Below are 13,246 nucleotides of genomic sequence, written 5' to 3' on the forward strand. Positions count from 1 at the left end.
AGGGCGCATACTTTGAATAAAATATTTGTTATCATTCTCTTGAAATAAATGTGTTTTTTTCTTGAAAAAATACCGGTTTCATATGTATACACCTGGTACGTGGCACTTTCATTTATTGTTTTCCCTAAAGATAGATGGCTCTGAACAATGCTTAGAACATCTTCATTTAAGCGTAGCTTGTTCCCCTCAGGATTTTCTTTTGAGCATTAAGACCTCAGGGCCACGGCTTAAAATTATTTTAAAAATAAAATAAAAATATGCATTTATTTTTTAACTAAATAGAACAAGTTCAGGGGGTGCGTAATATAATAAAAAAACATTACGTTTCTTTTAGGACACCCTAATGCTCATCATTCAAAACAAAAAAGACATTTCAAATTAACTAATTTTTTCAAATGGATTATCAGTTTGTCTACCTGATTAGGAAATCGGGAAATTGCCGTGAGAAATATTAACTTGTCGGAGAAGTATAATTTACCTGCAAAGAAGGTCCTTCCATTCCTATCAGCTTGACCCCTTTAACGCTCTTCTTTAAAATTGCAGTTCCATCATGAAGATTTAAATTCAACTCCATGTTACTCCTATCAGCAATTTTTTCGTTTTCTCTTGGCTTTTCCGATTTCATTTCCTTGCAGGGTATCACGGATTGACCCAACGAATTGGTCAAATTCTTCACACCAAGAATCTGACCACTGTGGTTGTTCACAGGAGGATGGGAAATGGGATTCAATCGATGGGGCGACCGCACGGATTCTTGCAAATTCTGCAAGTTTCGCGAACTTTGATTCGCTTTCTCCTCAGTGCAGCTTTTATTCGAAGCCTGATAGAATTCGTTGGCGGTTTCGTAACGATCTAATTGACCGCTCACTGTCAGGCTAGAATTATTTCTATCACCGTCTAAAGTACTCGGTCCACTTGAAGATTCCTAAAAAAAGCATTAATTGTAAGAAGATATTAATTGGCAGGAAAATATAATTACCAGCGGAGAATTATTTTTAAAATTATTTTAAATCCTAAAGTCGCAATTACTCTACCAAATATTTTACAAAAATAATTACACAAATAATTAGACCGCAGTTACGTATACCGGCGTGTTCCAGAATTTCAAGAAATTCACAGAAATTCAGGACTTAAATAAATTCACGGAATTAGGAGATTTTCATAGATTCAGGTAATTCAAGCAATTTATGGAATTAAGAGTCTTAAGAACATTTGGGGAATACAGAGAAGTGAAAGATTGCAGAGATTTAAAAGAATGTAGAGATGTTCATCAATTTTGAATATTTAAGAAATTCAAGTAATTTAGAAAATTCTAGGAGTTTAGAAAATTCTGTGCATTTAGGAAAATTTAGAGAAAATGCGAATTTTGACAAAATCAAGAAATTCAGCGGTCTCCATAAATTCAGATAATTCAAGGAATGCAGGAAATTGAAGGAAACTAGGGAATTCAAAATGTTACAGGAATTCAAGAAATTCAAAAATTTCAGAGAATTTAAAGAAATCCAAATATTTTGAGGCATTTAGAAAATCTAGGATATTGAAAGAATCCACGTAATTCAAGAAATTCAGAGACTGCAAGGGATTCATGAAAATCAGAGAGAAAAAAATTTCAGGAATTCATAGATTTTCAGGAGTCTAGAATATTTAAGGAATTCAGAAAATTTCAGGTGACTTCAGAAAATTTCAAGTAGTTTAGACCATTTAGGGAATGTAAGTAATTCAGGAATATGACGAAATTTACGGAGTTTGGATCATTCAGGGAATGCGAAGAATTCAGGAAGTGCAAGGAAATAAAGGATGTGTAGCAATTAAGGGGATTAAAAAAATCAGGGATTTAAGAGAATTCCCAGAAAATCAGAATTTATGGAATTCAACAAATTTAAGGGACTTCGGAGAAAAGACAGAATTCAGAAAATTAAAGGAATTTAGGAAGTTCAGAGAATTCAGAGAGTGTAAGTAATTCAGTATAATAAAATCAATAAAGAAAATTTAGGAACTTTCAGGGATTCAAAATATTCGAGCAATTTAGGAAACTGAACAATTTTAGGGACTTCAGAGAATTTGAAGGATTTCAGTGAATTAAGAGATTTCAGAAAATTGCATGCATTCAAAGAGTTCAGAACACTTCGGGAATTGAAAGGAATTCATGAATATCTGAGAAGAAAATTGCAAGAATTCAGAATATTAAAGGAATTTAGTAGTAAAAAATTTGTAGGAGATTCAGAGAATTTAAAATATTTTAGACTATTTAGGGAATTCAGAAAGTTAAAAGAAATCAATGAGTTCAGAGAATTCAAAGAGCATAAGGAATTCGTAAAAATCAGGTATAAAAAATATCAGGAATTCAGATGTTAAAGGAATTAAGGGAATTTAAAGATTTCAGGAAAGATCTAATAATTTTAGATATTTCAGAGCATTTAGGAAATGCAAGAAATTCAGGAAATAGAAGAAATTTAAGGGGTTTAAAAAATTTAAGGAATGCGAAGAATTAAGGAAGTTCAATGATGTTTAGGAATTTATTTTAGGAATTTAATGGATTTAGAGAATTCAAGGATTTTAGGAAATTCAGAGGACTCCGGGATTTAAATAAATTCACGGAGTTCAGACATTTTAATCAATTCAGGGAATTCAGGGAATTTAAGGAATTTATGAGTATCAGAAAAATAATAAAATTTCAGGAATTCAGAGATTTTCAGGAATGTAGTATTTCAAAATTTTTAGGAAATTCTAAAAATTTCAGAGATTTTAGATTATTTAGAGAGAGAATTCAGAAAGTTGAGGGAATTATGTAGTTCAGAAAATTTAGAAAGAACAACGAATTCATGAAAATCAGATAAAGAAATATCATGATTTCGTAGATGTTCAGGAATTCAGAATGTTAAAGGAATTAAGGGAATTTAACGATTTCAGGAAAATTCAGATAATTCAAGATATTTCAGAGCATTTAGAAAATACAAGAAATTTAGGAAATTAAAGGAATTTATGGACTTTAGAAAATCCAGAGAATGCGAAGAATTCAGGAAGCTTAGAGATATTCGGGATTTTTTAAAATTTAGTGAACTTATAGAATTCAAGGAATCTAGGTTTTAAAAAATTCACGGACTTCAGAAATTTTATTAAATTCAGGGTATTCAAGGAATTTATGAAAATCAGAGAAGGAATAAAGTTTTGAATATTAAAAGAATTTAGTATTTCAAAAAGTCTTGGAGATTCCAAGATTTTTAGAGATTTTAGATCGTTTAGGGAATTCAGGATGTTGAAGGAATTCAGGCGTTCAGAGAATTCAGGTAATGCAAGGAATTCATGAAAATCAGTTATAAAGAAATATCAGGAATTCGGAGATGGTCAGGAATTCAGAATGTTTCAGGAATTTAGGGAATTTAAATATTTCAAGGAAATTGAGATAGTTTTAGATACTTTAGAGCATTTCTGAAATGCAAGAAATTCATGAAATAGAATGAATTTAAGGAGTTTATAAAATTCAGGGAATGGGAAGAATTCGGGAAGTTTAGAGATGTGCAAGATTTTTTAAAAAGAATTTAATGGATTTAGAGAAATCAAGGATTCCAGAGAATTCAGAGGAATCCAGGATTTAACAAAAATTCACGGAGCTTAGCAATTTTAATCAATTTAGGGAATTCGAGGAATTCATGAACATCCGAAGAATAATAAAATTTCAGGAATTTAGAGATTTTCAGGAATTTAGAATATTAAAGGTATTTTAGAATATTTAGGAAATTTATAGAAACAAAGATTTTAAAGAATTCAAACAATTTAGAGATTTTTTAAATTTCGAATAGTTCAGAAATTAGGGAATTAAGAATATGCGAGGAGTTTAGCTAATTCGAAGCATTTCGGGAGTTTGAGGATTTCAGAGAATTCAAAGAAATGACGGTTTTCAATTAATTCAAATGATCTTCTACCTCTACGGTTATGGAGGGTTACCTACTGTCGGTAAAGTACTATCCGCTAATGATATAATAGATTCATTTCAAATAATTACGTGTACATTACCACCTTGCCAAAAATTAGTGTTATTTTCTTCAATTAAAGTTCTTATTTCGATCTCTCGAATAGCTCAATGGAAAAGCACCTGACCGGATATCAGAAGTTCTGAGGGTTGAATCCCAGTGAAGTGAAAAGGGAGATCTTTTTTCAATAAATAATTTAATTTTAGGATTTCAATGATTTAAAGGAATTCAGAAATTCTCAGAAATTTAGAGAATTCGAAGAATTCATGGAATTCGAAATGTTACAGGAATTCAGAACGTTACTGGAATTCAATAAAAGTACAAATTTCATAGATTTCAAGAAATTCAGATAAATACAAACATTTCAGAACATGCAGAGTTTTATTTTTTATTTTCAATGTTATTTTTCACGAAGAAAACAAAAAGTACGCGCCCTTTCAAGAAGGGATTCTTAACGGAATTTTACATTTTTTTGGGATCACAATTTTTCTAAATTCATCTCCTTTTGTATTCTGAATAGTCTGACCAAAAAATGAATTTTTTAAAGACATTTTTGTCGCATTTTGCCTCGTTTAGTTCGAAATCTAGATTTTATAGCGTCAAATTTCAGATAATTCTAATACTTTCTCAATTAAAAATAATGAGAATGTAATAAATGAAAACAAATCTGTATATTTTTTTTGAGCGAAAAACTTTTGTCTATCAATTCGCTTTCGTACCTTTTGTCGTTTTTCCACAAATTTCTTATTTTTTTTTATTTTCAATGTTATTTTTCAAGAATAAAAAAAAGTACGCGTCCAATCAAAAAGTGATTATTAATAATCTTTTAAATTTGCATAGAACAAATATTTTAATAACAAAATTTCTCTTAAGACTATTCTTATTAATATTATAAAAAAATTTAATAAACAAATGCATTATTCAGGCATTTTTCGTACGGAAAATCTCGGTTTTTTCTATTTCAATTTTTTTAAATTAGGAACCTCAAGATAATTTCAAAAAATGCATAATTTGTTGATGAATTTGATTATTTTATCAAACAAATTTAATAAACAAATGCATTATTGGAGCACTTATCGTAGGAAAAATTAGTTGTTTTAAATGCCAGTCCTTTTAATTGGGAACTTCATCATAATTTTAGCAACATCTATTAATATTTGATAAATTTTATTTGTTTGTAAACAAATTATGAATGTTGCTGAAATTAACGTAAAGTTCCCAATTAAAAGGGCTTACATGGGAAAAATATTTCCGTCAACGAATGTTCGAATAATGAATTTGTGTATTAAATTTCTTTGATAAAGTCATAAAATTCATCAACAAGTTGTGAATTTTCCGAAATTATCATAAGGTTTCTAATTTGAAAAAATTGACATAGAAAAAAATCAATTTTTTTTAAGACAAATTCGTGAATAATGAATTTGTTTACAATATTAACAAGAATAGTATTAATCCTTTAATGCACACATTTTTTGATTGGTTATTTTTCGATGAAAACTCTTACTCGAGGGGTTCTGGGGTCGCTGAGCATGAGTCTGCAACTAGAATGTTAATATTTCAATTTCAAGATGGTGTATCCAAGATGGGGAATATAAGATGGTGGATCAAACATTTTTTGAAAACATATATTTTGCTCCAAAATTAATATTTCGGGAGTTTTTGGGGTCGCAGAACATGAATTAGAAATCAAAATTTTAATCTTTCATAATCCAAGATGGCGAATCCAAGTGGCGGATAAAAAATTTTTTAACATATATTTTGCTTCAAAATTAACATCATGGAAAATTAAAATTTTTATTTCAGATTCATGCTTAGCGATCCCAAAAATCCCCGAGTTACTAATTTTAGATCGAAATACATGTTTTGAAAATTTTTTCGTTTGGCCATTTTGAATTCCCCATCTTAAATATGAAAAAATTTAAATTCTGTTTACAGATTTGTACTGAACAAATTCTCTTAACTCAAAAAAACGTTGAATTACACAGCCACACAAAAAAATTGTGCGGATCTGGTAACAAGACACACGTATTCCTATGGATTTTGGGGCGCTGAATTCAAATTTGGTATCAAAAATCACCCATCACGTCATGGTTGAGCCATAACCTCAAAAAATGACGAAAAATCATGCACTGAGGCAAATAAATTTCAAAATAATGCCAGTGATGCAATTTTTTACTTCAAAAAGATGTTGACAACTGTGAAGGATTAACCCTTGCCTGAAATCAACTTATTTAACACAACTTCACCCAACAGAACCTGACCTCACCTAACCCGAATTAACAGAAATTTATTGAACTACACGTAAAGCTCTGGAAGCATATTTTCCCAGCAGCAAATGTGTGCTACATCAAATGGGTCAACTCGAGCCTAGCCTAGAAATAAATCTAACCTAGCCTAGCCTAACCTCACGAAACACAATTAAACTGATTGTGTTGTTCCGTTGTGTTTGCGGTACCGTTTGAATCAGCTTGGGCTTAACCTGCAAAGAGGTCAAACCTATCCTAACCTAAAAAAACCTGAACTAATCTAACCTAACTTAACTTCACGTAACACAATTAAACTTATTGTGTTGTTATTGTATTGTTAGGCTAGGTTAGGTTAGGTCAGGTTTTGTTAGGTTAGGATAGATTAAACCTCTATGTAGGTTAAGCCGAAGCTGAATGAAACGGTACTGCAAACACAACGGGACAACACAATCAGTTTAATTGTGTTACGTGAAGTTAGGTTAGGTTAGGTTTTTTTAGGTTAGGATAGGTTTGACCTCTTTGCAGGTTAAGCCCAAACTGATTCAAACGGTACCGCAAACACAACGGGAGAACACAATCAGTTTAATTGTGTTTCGCGAGGTTAGGTTAGGTTAGGCTAGGTTAGATTTATTTCTAGGTTAGGCTCGAGTTGACCCATTCAATGTAGCACACATTTGCTACTGGGAAAATATGCGTCCAGAGCTTTACGTGTAGTTCAATAAATTTCTGTTAATTCAGGTTAGGTGAGGTCAGGTTCTGTTGGGTAAAGTTATGTTAAATAAGTTGATATCAGGCAAGGGTTAATCCTTCATAGTTGTCGACATCTTTTTGAAGTGAAAATTTGCATCACTGACATTATTTTGAAATTTATTTGCCTCAGTGCATGATTTTTCGTCATCTTTTGAGGTTATGGCTCAACCATGACGTGATGGGTGATTTTTGATACCGAATTTGAATTCAGCGCCCCGAAATCCATAGGAATACGTGTGTCTTGTTACCAGATCCGCACACTTTTTTTTTTGTGTGGCTGTGTTATTGAAAATGATAGAAAGCACATTTTCAACCAATAATTTGTTTATAAAATTTTTTGTTGTTACTGAGAAGCACCAGGAACGTCAAATGGAAAAAAATTGTCATTTTTTCGTCATATTTATTTATTTATAAAAAAATCGAAAAACTAAATTAAAAATCAGGCTCGATATCTTTCTTTGAAAATTTATCAGCTTTAAAAAAACATCCAAATCGGTCCACAGGTTTATCCGAAATTGTATTTTAAACCAAAAAATGTACTTTTTCCCCACTGTGGGCCGAAAAAACACACAGACAGACGCCATCGTTTGATTTTCGGATTGTGGGGGTCTCGAAACGTGGAGGTCCGTTGCAAAACTGTAGTGTCAAATTTTGGACAATTCTAATACTTTCTCAATCATAAATGATAAGGATGTAAAAATGATATTTTGTAGAAAAAACAACTTACATTTATAGCAGAGTCGACTAAAGCAGCTCCTGAGTTACTCAGTACTACTCCTTGGTTTTTTGACTTCCCTGTTGTGTAAACACTCAACACGTCACAACATCTTGGAAAATATCCTTTTCCTAAAAGGTTTCTTGTCAAGAAACTTACAAAAAGTTGAGTGAAGAGAGCCGATAACATCACCGCAGTTCGAAAAGGAAACTTCTGAGTATTTGTTTTTCGATCAAAGTAGGGGTATTCTAGAAATATAGGAATACCCAAAGCCTTTTCTCCTCCTAAAATAAAACCAATCAATCAATCAAGTTCATTAACACTTTCTTAGTATTGAACATGTATTTGTGTGCATTTTCAAAACTGAAAATCATTCAAGGAATTAAAAATAATTATTTACCAGCTATTCGTAGTACAATGGCAACTAAATATCCAGCAATGCATCCATAAGTATCAACAAGCGATGGCCAATGAATTACTGCCAGAAGTTGAGGAAAAAGGATAACGTATACGAGGTCAGAGCACAAGAATCTAAGGTGAAAAAGATACAATTAAAGTCTGTAGAACGATGGTTTTTAAGTTAATCCGGTAACCACTAACACTTCTGTATGCACTAATAGGTCCCCGGAATCACTCTTTTTTAAAAGGTCAAAAAAGGCCTCTGATTACGAATATCTTGGGTAGGTTTTCGAAATATGGGTCAATTTTCGTTTAAATAATTTTTAAAAACAATTTCATTATTTATAGACAACAAATTTATAAAATTTTCAATGTAAAGCGTTATAAGCAAATGATTTTTTAACAAAATTGCCATATTTACACAGTGTTACCTCAGGATCTATAATTCAAATAAATTTGAAACTTGCACACTGTCTATATCAAGAATAAATCTCTTAAAAGGAAAAAGAAATCTTCCGACCGAATGAAAACTTCTCTCCTTAAATTGTTGATAAAAAGTTGTTATTTATGAGAGAAAACTGTTTAGACTCTTAATTTATTAATAAACAATCATCCAGATCAACCAGTGTCATAATGCTGCTTCAAATTGTTGCGAGAGCTTTATCTAGCATTATTAACATAATTTGTTGTTCATAATTTCTTTTGCTGAATTGTTTATAACAATTGATATGAATAATGACCATCAATTACCAGAATTGACTTCATTTTTTTATTAACCCTTGTCACATGATTAAACTTTTCACTCTCTTGATATTTTCTCGTACGACGAGCCATTATTGCTTTATGGTCTTATACTCGTAAACAATGTATTTTTTAAGAACACACCCTCCCCTTAAAGTCACAATTTACCAGTTATTAGCGATTACCTTTTTTATATTTTCAATTTTACCATAAAGAATGTAATTATCTTGGGTAGCATTTTCGATGTCTGACTCTTATTGTTTATAACTATTGTTATTAACAAAAACGCTCAATTAAGAAAATCGATTTTTTCTTAAATTTTTTATCAATCTATGGCACAAAATAAAACTTTTCACTTCCGTGGCATTTTTTGTACGAACATCCATTATTTATTGATGGCCTTATAAACAATGTATTTTTTATAAACATACCCTCGCGGAAAAGCCACAAATTTCAAGTTATTAGCAATTACTTTTTTATATTCTTAATTTTACCATAAAGAATTTAATTATCTTCGGTAGCACTCTCTATATCTGGCCCTTATTGTTTATAACTATTGTTATTACCATAAATGCTCAATTAAGAAAATATATTTTTTCTTAATTTGTTAATAATATAGTAAACAAAATAAAACTTTTTACTGTAAATAAATAATGACTGGTCGTACGAAAAAATATTACGAGAGTGAAAAGTTTTGTTTTGTGCCATAGATTAATAAATAAATGAATTATTTAAATGAAAATTGACCCATATTTCGTAAACCTACCCAAGATATTCGTAATCAGAGGCCTGATTTTGACCTTTTAAAAAAGAGTAATTTCGGGGTCCTATTGGTGCATAGAGAAGTGTAGGTGGCGACTGGACTAAATAAAAACTAAATCAATATATCCACTGGAAATGGTAAGAAATCAATAAAAATTTTTTTTTTAGAAATTGGGTTTCACTTACGACATGCGGTAAATACTTCCTACAAAAAGTGCAACTGTAGCTGAAAGAGAACACACAGCGATCACTGCGAATCTCAGAATCCATTTCAATTCTCTTTCAGAAGCCTGCAAATTTAAAGTTATTTTCTTATTTTCGAAAAATTCGAAAATAATATGAACGTTTCTATTATTAGAATTTCAAAAATGCAAGCACTTTTAAACAGATTTAGGATTTTAAATTTAGAAAATTTGAATCTTAAAATTATCTATATTTAAATAAATAGGGTGAATTCATTTTCTTAATATTAGTGTTATAAGGGGATTTTTCATCAACTCTAATCAAATTTAGGGACCGTACTTTTTGGTTAAAGGTTCAACTGTATGTCAACTGAAATAATTTTTTAATGAAAACTATTTTTTTCTGAAAAATTGTCTTTTTGATTTAAGAATGATTTTTTTTTAGCACAAATAATGCATCTTTCCTTGAGAAAAATGCAACTTTTTTGTTAAAAATTAAACTATTGCCTAGAAAATTTACTTTTTGTTTAAAATTCCTATTTTTGTGTTAATAAATCAATTGAAATCTTTTTATATAAAAATTTAACTCTTTTTTTGAAAATTTGTCTTTTTGATTTAAAATGAAACTGCTTTAGTAGAATTTTCATTTTTTTTTTGACAAAAATTCAACTGCTTGTTTGAAAATTTATCAATATTGTTAAAAAGTCACATTTTCCGAATAAAAATTCGACAATTTAGCAGAAAATTAACTTATTATTTACAATTATTATTTTCGGCTTAAAAAGTGAACTGAAGTTTTCTTTGGATACACATTTAATTATTTTTTAAGTTTTCTTTAATTCATCTGTTTTAGAAGTAATTTCATCTTTTTCAAATAAAAATACAACTATTTAGTTGAAAATTCTATCTTTTTTTTTTTTGAAAATTTGTCGTTTTAATTTTAAAATTTATCAGATTTAGCAGAAATACATATTTCTCGGATAAAAATTCAACTATTTGGTTCAAAATTCAGTAATTTTGGTTCAAAAGTCATACTTTTTGTTTGAAAATTCTGCTGTTTTGTTGAAAATTTAACATTTTAGTAGAAAATTTACTTTCCTTTAAATTTAACATTTTTTTATAGAAACTTATTTTTTGTTAAGAAATTTATATTTTGATCTTGAAGAGTTAACTGCAATCTTTTTTGGATGAAAATTCAACTATTTTTTCTTTTCTTTTTTTAATAAAAATTAGTCTATTTTGAAAGGAATTGAATCTTTTTAGATAAAAATGCAACTAGTTGGTATAGAGTTTAATAATTTTGTTAAAAAATTATGCTTCTTTGTTAAAATTTCGTATTGTTGGATATAAAATTAAACATTTTCGCAGAAAGTTATTTCTTGTTTAAGAATCCACATTTTGATCCTGATCTGATTTAAAACTTAATCTGTTTTAGTAGAAACATAATTTTTTGTTATGAAAATGCAAATTTTTGTTAAAAATTGTTCTTCTTTGCTTGAGTTTTAACTATTTTGTTTGGAAAATTTAATTGAAACACTTTGTAAGAAAATCATTTTCTTTCTGAGAGAAAACCCCTTTTCTTGGCTTAAAACTAATTTTTTAACTAATATGTTAACTTTTCCATTTTTTTAAGATTGATCTTTCTTAGTTGGAAATTCTCCTTTTTTTGTTAAAAAAAGTAATTTTCTTGGTATGAAATTTCATTTTTGTTAGGTAAAAAGTGCTTAATTTTCGTGGAAAATTAATTTTTTGCTGAAAAATCATATTTTTATTTGAACATTCAATTTTTGTTGAAGAAATTCGTCTTTTGGCTTGAAGCTTTCATAATTTAAACTTTTATTTCTTTCTTGAATCAAAAATTTTTATTTGTTGCAAATTCATCGTTATGGCTTTGAACTTCTTTTTTTGTATAAATTTGATCTTTTTTTATAAAAATATAAACTATGACATTTTTTTGTGGTGGATTTCTCTTTTTAGATTAAAAATTGAACTTTTGTATCAAAAATTTAATTATTATGTCGAAAAATCAAGTATTTTGTTGAAATGCCATGTTTTTTAGTAGAAAAGACATTGACATAGCAAAAAATTTCTGGAAACTAAAATTTATATACAGTAAGAGGGTCTTATGGCTAATTTAAACAAAGTTTTTTATTATTTTCATTCAATAAAAAAAGTTGTCTTTTTAGTTAAGTAACAGTTTTTAAGAAATATTTGTATTTAATCTGAAATAACTATAACTTTTTAAGCAACTATCCGGAAATGTTGACTAATAGCTTAGCAATTGCTTAACAATTTACTGAATTTGTTATAAAGAAATAAGCAAATGAAATTGGATTCATGGGGATTGACAGTGATTCTTCAATCGATTCGCATACAATTTGAATAAATTCTAGACGAAAAAAGTTTTCAAATGAATTTATAAACTATAAATAATCATTTTTTATTTCATAAAAAATTGTGTAAACGATAATTCACAGCTGGTATTTATAATTAAATAAATAAAGTTTTCTTCTAGTGAATCATGCAAAAATGATACGGAAATATTGCTTATCAGATTTAGTTATCCAGTAACAATTGATGATTGTTTAAAGAAAACGTGACTAACAAAAGAAATTTATGGATATTTTTAGAGTTGGAAAATTGTTTTTTCAACGTAATGAAGTGTAAATCACCAACTTTTAGATTGTTTAAATGAAATTGATTAACAAATGCGGTCTCTGAAATTATTAATCACAATAAGAATGGTGGATCGTTATCATGGTTTCTAAAAAATTTTAATTAGTTATTAACAGTTGGTTACGTTGGTTACGTTGGTTACGCGCAACTTTTTTTTATAAAGTATCTAGGATAATAAGAATTATTTTAGACAATTGTCTTTAAAATGGAAAATTATTCATTGTCATGAGAGCCCCTTTAGGTCTAGAAGTTAGTTATTTTCACTTGAATACGTTAAAAGATTAAGCTTTTACCTCTTAAAATATCCAGGTGAAGAATTTTTAAATTAATTTTGTTCAATTAACGAATTATTGCTAAATATCAGGAATCCATTTTCACGAAGTTAGATCTTAATAAAAAATGCAATACATTTTTAAACAATTGCTAAGCTATAAGACAATTTTTCTGGAGAGTTAGTTAATTAATTTGATGTATTTTGGAATTGATCCAAGCATTTCTCTAAAACCAGCACTCTTCTAAAAGAAATTATATTGTTATTCTGGTTATTAAATAGAAATGAAATAATTTTTTTTTTCAAAATCGGCCGTAACAGTTTTATACAGAATTATATAAGCTTTAATTTAAAAATCAAACCTTCAGAGATATCGCTTCTGGATATCAATTTGTTCACAGACATTTTTTTGGTCCACTGTGCGGTAGCACAGTGAGGACAAATAAAAGAAACAAATTTGATAACAACTTTTGTAGCACACTTCTTAACCAATGAACATCCTTTTATAAAAATGTAGAATTAAATTTAGGATT

At 29.0% G+C, this 13,246-nt stretch overlaps 1 protein-coding gene across 1 annotated transcript in view; it reads right to left on the minus strand.

Annotated features, from left to right (window-relative positions):
- Positions 1-13,246, minus strand: part of LOC117178788 (high-affinity choline transporter 1-like) — a 115,480-nt gene that overhangs the window by 46,581 nt on the left and 55,653 nt on the right. Inside the window, exons 8-11 of the mRNA XM_033370262.1 lie at positions 9,771-9,874; positions 8,083-8,213; positions 7,695-7,966; positions 479-925 (exon numbers count right to left, since the gene is read on the minus strand). Of these exons, the coding sequence (XP_033226153.1) occupies positions 479-925; positions 7,695-7,966; positions 8,083-8,213; positions 9,771-9,874 (954 nt within the window). The remainder of the gene's footprint in view (positions 1-478; positions 926-7,694; positions 7,967-8,082; positions 8,214-9,770; positions 9,875-13,246) is intronic.

The sequence above is a fragment of the Belonocnema kinseyi genome, chromosome 8 (genome assembly GCF_010883055.1).
Source record: "Belonocnema kinseyi isolate 2016_QV_RU_SX_M_011 chromosome 8, B_treatae_v1, whole genome shotgun sequence".
Lineage (NCBI taxonomy): Eukaryota > Metazoa > Arthropoda > Insecta > Hymenoptera > Cynipidae > Belonocnema > Belonocnema kinseyi.